Source organism: Chiloscyllium plagiosum, chromosome 21, assembly GCF_004010195.1.
Source record: "Chiloscyllium plagiosum isolate BGI_BamShark_2017 chromosome 21, ASM401019v2, whole genome shotgun sequence".
Lineage (NCBI taxonomy): Eukaryota > Metazoa > Chordata > Chondrichthyes > Orectolobiformes > Hemiscylliidae > Chiloscyllium > Chiloscyllium plagiosum.
The window spans coordinates 23,174,854-23,183,128 of NC_057730.1; the positions used below are offsets into that span (position 1 = coordinate 23,174,854).

Genomic DNA, 8,275 nt, shown 5'->3' on the forward strand with positions numbered 1-8,275 from the left:
ACACTACTGTTATAGGACAAGCCAAACAGAGAACAGCCAGGGAATTCCTAGAGGCATGGCACTCATCCACAGATTCAATCAATAAGCACATCGACCTGGACCCAATATACCGGCCACTGCAGTGGACAGCTGGAACTGACGACTGGAAGCGGCAGGTACAAATCACTATAAATGCCGGAGGAAACATCACAGAAGCGCTTCACAGGAGGCTCCCAAGCACTGAGGATGTCACCTAGACAGGGTACGAAACGTCTGCAACACAAATTCCCAGCTCGGCGAACAGAACCACAACAGAAGCTATTTAGTTCCTTGAGCCTCTCTACTGTGTGAGATCATGGCTGAGATGTGTCCTAACATTGTATGTCTGTCTTTATCTCATATCGCTTAATATCTGTGAATTGCAAACATCAATCAATCTCAGAATTAAAATTTTACTATTGATCAAGCATCAATTTCAGTTTCCAGAAGTAAATTCCAAACTTCTGTTACCCTTTGTGTGTGGAACTATCTGGTTATAATTTTTAGATAATCGCTATTAAGATGTGTTATCTGAAATATTAAGTTAGAATAAATATTGCACCTATATCTATGTCTCTGGAGCTTTTGGAAAGAACACTATGCAAGGCAAAGGAGACTGGCTGCAGTAAAAGGAAATGTTGCAGTAGCAAAGAACGCACACTGCTTGACGAAGTTGCTGAGTCTCTATTACTTTGAGAGGTCATTTAACCCAGTTTGGTGTCTCAGAGAGAGAGAGAACTTGCCTCAGGTGTAGAAGCCTTTGTATGCACTGTATTTCTGAAACTCCACTCATTAAAGTTTGTGAATTGGAAACACTGGAAGACTTTACCACGACAAGTGGAGGGTTCCTACATGAGATGTTTTCATTGCTGCAATCCAGGAGTTCTCAAAGGAGGTTCATGAGTCTAACCACCACTATCTCCAGATAAAAAGGATTCAGCAGGCAATACCCGATCTGTGAAGAAATTCCAGTGTTAATAGCTTGTGAGCGAAGGCTACAGATTAATATTTGAACAATCTGTGAATTTTGTTTCCTGAATTTAACTGTTATTTGTCTAAAGTATTTTTAAGATAACACTCTGAGCTTATTTTTTTCCTATCTGATACAAACATGATGGCAACAGTCTCCTTTGAAATTCTATGATTCTATACTTAGAGCTTGTGTGTCATTTTTTTAATAAGTGGTTATTCACATTTTTGGGAGCTGCTCTGATTTGAAGAGAATGCTCAACTGTGTCCTGCAGTATTTCTTTGCTTAGTTTATAAGCCTTTCTTAATAAACTATGATGTGGAGGTGCGAGTTTTGGACTGGGGTGGACAAAATCAGAAGTCACACATCACCAGGTAATAGTCCTACAGGTTTATTTGAAATCACAAGCTTTTGGAGTGCTGCTGCTTCGTCAGGTGAAGGTGTCTGAGAACGAGCAGTGCTACGAAAGCTTGTGATTTCAAATAAACTTGGACTATAACCTGGTGTTGTGTGACTTCTGATTTTTAAAAAAAACATGCTTGAGTATGCTTTTTGTGCAGTAAACTAGTTCTGTATTTCTTAAGGAACCTGACTGACTTGTTTCTAATATGAGCTATATTAGAGGCAATATCAACATCATTTTAAAATCCAGACTTTTGTTGTGACCAGTAGAGGAGAAGGACAAGGAAAGCAATCCATTCACCCCTCTGAACGCAATTCTAAACTGAGTGCTTTGGTTCTAGATTCCCCAACAAGCAGACATAACCGATCCATTTAATATCTTGTAATTAAAACCAAAACACCTCTAACTATCTAAATTCCAAACAGTACAAGCCCCATATTGTATATTCTCTTGTCATAATTATTGGAGTCCACATTATCATTCTCTTACACCTCAACTGCACTTCCTCCAAGGCCAATATATCCTTCTTAAGATATACTGAACAATCTTTTTGGAAATCTGACCCTCAGAGGTTCCAGAAGCTGACTGCCCTTGAAAGGTCTTTCACAACATTGGAAAGTTCCATTAATCATTAAAAGGTTAGAGACTCAAATGCATAAGTGAGAAATAAAGTCCATCAGGAGAGTGGGACTAATTAGACCTGCCAGAAAACTGGCACGATGGGCTAAATGAGCTCTTTTGCTGTGTTATTCTCCAATTGTAATTAAGTGGTTATTCACATTTTTGGGAGCTGCTCTGATTTGAAGAGAATGCTCAACTGTGTCCTGCGTCTGTCTCTCTGAAACTATCTCTCTGAGTCTCTATGAAACTATCTCTCTGAGTCTCTCTCTCTCTCTCTCTCTCTCTGTAAGCCAACCAACAGCACTTCAGGCAGGGTAACTTTTTAACACAGAAACAGGCCCTTTGGACCAACTCATCCATGCCAATCAGATATCATAAACTAATGTAGTCCCATTTCTCGCACTTGGCTTAAGTCCCTCTAAACCCTTCCTATTCATATACCCATCCAGGTGCCTTTTAAATATTGCTATTGTACCAGTCTGCTCCACTTCCCCTGACAGCTCTTTCCATACACGCACCATCCTGTGTGTGATAAAGTTGCCCCTTCTGTCCCTTTTAAATTTTTCCCCTATCACCCTAAACCTATGCCTTCTAGTTCTGGACTCCATCACCTCAGAGAAAAGACCTTGTCTGTTTACCCTATCCATGCTCCTCATGATTCTATAAACCTCCGTAAGGTCACCCCTTAGCAACTGATGGTCCAGGGAAAACCATCCCAGCCTATTCAGCCTTTCCCTATAAACCCTCTAGCCAGGTAGCATCCTCGTAAATCTTTTCTGAACCCTTTCAAGTTTCACAACATCTTATAGGAGGGAGACCAGAACCGTACACAATATTCCGAAAGTGGCTTAACCATTGTCCTGTACAACTGCAACATGACCTCCCAACTCCTATACTTGATGCTCTGACCAATAAAGGAAAGCATACCAAATGCCACATTTGCTATCCTATCTACTTGGACTCCAAAGTCTCTTTGTTCAGCAACACTCCCTAGGACCTTACTATTAAGTGTATAAGTCCTGCCCTGATTTCCCTTTCCAAAATGCAGTACCTCCCATTTATCTAAATTAAACTCCATCTGCCACTCCTCAGCCCATTTGTTTATTTGATCAAGATCCCGTTGTACTCTGAGGTAACCTCCTTCGTTGTCTACTACAACTCCAATTTTAGTGTCATTTATAAACTTACTATATGTTTACATTGAAATAAATTATATATAAATGATGAAAAGTAGCGGACCCAGCACCGATCCTTGTGGCACTCCGCTGGTCACAGGCCTCCAGTCTGAAAGGCAACCCTCCACCATCACCCTCTATCTTCTACCTTTGAGCCAGTTCTGTATCCAAATAGTCCAACAGGTTTAATTGGAAGCACACTAGCTTTCGGAGCGACGCTCCTTCATCAGGTGATTGTGGAGGGCTCGATCGTAACACAGAATTCTGTGTTACGATCGAGCCCTCCACAATCAACTGATGAAGGAGCATCGCTCCGAAAGCTGGTGTGCTTCCAATTAAACCTGTTGGACTATAACCTGGTGTTGTGTGATTTTTAACTTTGTACACCCCAGTCCAACACCGGCATCTCCGAATCATGTATCGAAATAAGTAGTTCCATGTGATTTAACCTTGTTAATCAGTCTACCATGAGGAAACTTGTCAAATGTCTTACTGAAGTCCATATAGATCACGTCCACTGCCCTGCACTCATCAATCCTCTTTGTTACTTTTTCAAAAAAACTCTAGTTAGTGAGACATGATTTCCCATGCACAAAGCCATGTTGACTACCCCTAATCAGTCTTTGTGTTTCCAAATACATGTACATCCTGTCCTTCAGGATTCCCTCCAACAACCTTGCCACCTCCAATGTCAAGCTCACTGGTCTGTTAGTTCTTTGGTTTTTCCTTACCACCTTTCTTAAACAGTGGCACCACGTTAGCCAACCTTCAGTCTTCCAACAGCTCACAGTGACTATCGATGATACAAATATCTCAGCAAGGGGCCCAACAAGCACTTCTCTAGCTTTTCACGGAGTTCTAGTGTACACCTGTTCAGGTCCTTGGGATTTATCCATCTTTATGCGTTTTAAGACATCCAGCACCACCACCACCTCTGTAATAAGGCCGTTTTCAAGATGTCACCATCTATTTCCCCATGTTCTATATCTTCCATGTCCTTGTCCACAGTAAACACTGATGCAAAATACTCATTTCGTATCTCCCTCATCTCCTGCGGCTTCACACATAGGCTGCCTTGCTGATTTTTGAGGGGCCCTATTCTCTCCCTAGTGACCCTTTTGTCCTTAATTTTGTTTTATGAAATCCCTTTGGATTCTTGTTAACCCTATTTGCCAAAGTTAACTCATGTCCCCTTTTTGCCCTCCTGATTTCCCTCTTAAGTATACTCCTACTGTCGTTATACTCTTTTAAGGATTCACTCGATCTCTGCTGTCTATACCTGACATATGCTTCCTTCTTTTTCTTGATCAAAACCACAATTTCTCTAGTCATCTAGAATTCCCTACATCTACCAGCCATGTCTTTCACCCTAACAGGAATGTACTGTTTCTGGACTTTCGTTATCTCATTTTTGAAAACTTCACATTTTCTAGCCATCCCTTTACCAGTGGACATCCTCTCCCAATCAACTTCTGAAGGTTCTTGCCTAATATCATCAAAATTGACTGATCTCTAATTTGGAACTTTAACTTTTAGACTGGTTTATCCTTTTCCATCACTATTTTCAAACTAATAGAATTATGGTCGCTGGCCCCAAAGTGCTTCCCCTACTGACACATCATTCACTTGCCCTGCCTCATTTCCCAAAAGTGGGTCAGGTTTTGCACCTTCTCTAGTAGCTACATCCACATACTGAATCAGAACATTTTCTTGTGCACACTTATCAAATTTCTCTCCATCTAAATCCTTAACACTACAGCATTACCAGTCTCTGTTTGGAAAGTTAAAATCCCCTACCATAACCATGCTAGTATTCTTCCAGGTAACTGAGATCTCCTTTAAATATTTGTTTCTTAATTTCCTGCTGACTATTGGGGGGGGTGGTGCATGGGTGCATCTATAATACAATCTTAATAATGTGATCATCCCTTTCTCATTTCTCAGTTCCACCCAAATAACTTCCCTGGATATATTCCCAGGATATCCTCCCTCAGTACAGCCATAATGTTATCCCTTATCAAAAATGCCACTCCCCCTCCTCTCTTGCCCCTGTTTCTATCCTTCCTGTAGCATCTGCATCCTGGAACATTAAGCTGTGAATCCTGTCCATTCCTGAGCCATGTTTCTGTAATTGCTATGATATCCCAGTCCCATGTTCCTAACCATCCCTGAGTTCATCTGTCTTCCCTGTTAGGCCCCTTGCATTGATCTAAATGCAGTTTAATGTATTAGTCGTACCTTGTTCCTGCCTGCCCTGACTGTTTGACTCGCTTCTGTTCTCAACTGTATCAGTCTCAGATTGATCTCTTTCCTCACTATTTCCCTGGGTCCCACCCTGACCCTCCCAAACCTTAGTAGTTTAAATCCTCCTGAGAGTCTCATCCTTTTCCCTTCCTATTTTGTTAGTTCCAATGTTCACAATGACCTGCTGATCTTGTGGGTGAAAAACATTTTAAATGAGCTGAATGGGCCCCTTTGCTTTTTTATTCTCCAATGCTAATCATGTATGCATTTTTGGGAGCTTTCATAATTTGAGGAGAATGCGCAAGTGAATCTCACTTTTCATTTTCTCTCTCTCTTTCTCTTTCCTTTAATTTGGTGTCTGCCTTGGCTCAGTCAGTAACAAATTAGTTGCTCTGTTAGTGACTACATATCAGAGCTCATTAATTAATCAGAAAATGCTTTGAGATTTGAGGTGGTGAAGAGCATTAACTAAGTTGCTTTTTTTTTCCTTACTTGGTTCTGTAGATCACAGCTATGTCATGTGTCCTGGGTATATAGATATCACACTTCTGCTTCCAGTAATATTATGTGTGTAACTGAATGTATTTCTTTTCTGTCTCCCAGCATGGCAGCAGGTAGAAGAGGAGCTCGGAGCCAGCCAGGAGAATGGTCAGTGTGCGCACGGGCCAGTGCACTACGTGGAGAAAACACCAAGCCAAAACCTGAAGAGTAGGTGCCGGGGTAATTTTGAATATTTATATAGACCTTACAGAGGAATGGATGTAGTCTGGGATTTGCCAGCCCTCCAGGACTGACCTGGAATATCCAGAACTTTTAAAAGTATTCATTTGGGCATTGTTGCCATCAATAACAAGGTCAGTGTTAATCACCTATCCAGCCCGAATAGCTGTTGAGAAGGGGGCAACGAACCATGTTTTCTAAGTACATCCCCAACGCTGTTAAGGCAGGATATCCAGGATTTTGACTCAGCGATAGTGGAAAAACACTATATAGTTCCAGGGCAGCATGGTCGATGATTTAGGAGGGGAAACTTGCAGATGCATTGAAGATTCATTCCCTAGTCACTAAAAGACCATGCAGTATTCCTTTAGTACTGCATTGTGTGTGTCAACCTGAAATGTGGGTTCAAATATCAGGACTTGACCACACATTCTTCAAACTCAGATGAAAGTGCCAATCCTTGAGCCATGCTTGGCACAAGCGTTACAATGGATTTGTTTTATTTTAATTCTTTTAAACATCTGTTTACTGAACTATTGGAGATGGGTTAAATAAAAAGAAGAGGCAATGTGATAAAATCTCCAGACATAAAAACCCTTTTGAGGGGGCCCCTTAACTCACCTAAATTTATCCAGCCTGTAGCTGAGCCACAGACCAAGATAGCCTGGTTGAAATCTGCAATTTGTACTAACTGGTCTGAGCTGGGATTACATTTTGAGGCTTCACTTGCCTTTGGGAGGGAGAAGAGAACTGTTGATGAGGATAAGTAATCCTGATCACGACAGTGACCCTCACTGGGAATGTTTGCCACAGGCAAGTGTGCATTGAATCAAGTGTGGCTTTGCTGGCCTCTGTGGACAACTGACTGAATAACACTCCCGAGTTCCCAAGATTAGTGATTATGATGCTGGATTATTGATGATAAGGGTGCTGTATATCTAACTCATGCTGTAGTGTTGATGTTACCAAAGAAATGTTGTGCAAAATATAAATGAGGGGTTACTTGTGTACATGATCTTCTGGGATCTCCGCATTGTTTCAGCATGTTGCCCACTTTTTTTCCCAGACTTTGTCCCAATCGATCTGGAAGAATGGTGGGCAAAACAGTTCTTGGCTAATATCCAGAACTCTTCCTAAATGGCCTCCTCTTACAAGAAAGACTGTTAGCAGCCAGTTAACATTTGGACTTCTTCAGATCTCTCCTTTGTGATTCACGGATAGTGAAGACATTTTTTTGTAAAATCTGGATCAGTTGGAACTCTCAGCAAGTGACTGTTGACTTCTGGCCTCTCAGCTTCAACTGGGTGAAATTCACTCACCATTAAGCAATAAAGCAGCAAGTCTATGAGCAAGAACACCAGAAATGTCTTGCATAATATTTCAGAGAATATTTCTCATCTTTTGTTAATGAGTCATATTGTGCTTTGTCTGTGCTAGCACATACCAGATGACGTCTTGGAATATCTAAGCTCAGGTTACAGCTGCACCCAACATGTGATTTGACTGGAATGGAGAGAAAAGTACCAAAAATAAAATGTGCCTGGGGCCCACTGGATTCTGGAGAACCCCCCCCATCCCCAATAAAAACGAAAATGTATCCTCCCATCCCCTCAAGGCGGTTCAAAGAACAACATCTCAAATGTGGCTCCTCTCCATCATGGAAATGAGTACACCTCCAAAATTCAACATGGCCTGTGTGCCAGAAATTCGTCACTTTGCAACCTGCGATTTTAGAGAAGATTTGTAGCTCAGGTTGTGGATCCTTTGAGACCTGTTTATGTGCCATCTGGATCAGCAGACGTCTCTACTTGTAAGCAGGAAATTCCAGTTCTGGTAATGCAATATCATATCGCTGTTTTTTAAAATAAATTGTTTTATTTTCTGGTTTACACTCCCCCACCCTCCCCACCACCACCAACCCACCCACAAACCTTTACGCAGTGAGAATTGTTAGATTGCCAAGTCAGTTTGCAACAGAGGGATCAGATTTGCTGCCATGGTTAACAACTTCTCCTGCATCAATGAACTTCACGTCCTCTGCTTGTCCTGTTAACAAGACACTGAGGGTTGAGTTGAAGTATCAGCAGTTAGTCACTCTTCATCCTTTCTCCAGGAGAACAAACT

At 41.5% G+C, this 8,275-nt stretch overlaps 1 protein-coding gene across 2 annotated transcripts in view; it reads left to right on the forward strand.

Annotated features, from left to right (window-relative positions):
* mcrip2 (MAPK regulated corepressor interacting protein 2) overlaps positions 1 to 7,500 on the forward strand; it is a 32,167-nt gene extending 24,667 nt beyond the window's left edge. Inside the window, exons 4-5 of one of the 2 annotated variants that reach the window (XM_043711528.1) lie at positions 6,035 to 6,151; positions 7,218 to 7,500. In XM_043711528.1, coding sequence (XP_043567463.1) covers positions 6,035 to 6,151; positions 7,218 to 7,288 — 188 coding nt within the window. In that variant the 3' untranslated portion in view covers positions 7,289 to 7,500. The remainder of the gene's footprint in view (positions 1 to 6,034; positions 6,152 to 7,217) is intronic. The other variant, XM_043711529.1, reaches the window with a different exon arrangement.
* Positions 7,501 to 8,275: the final 775 nt, after the last annotated feature.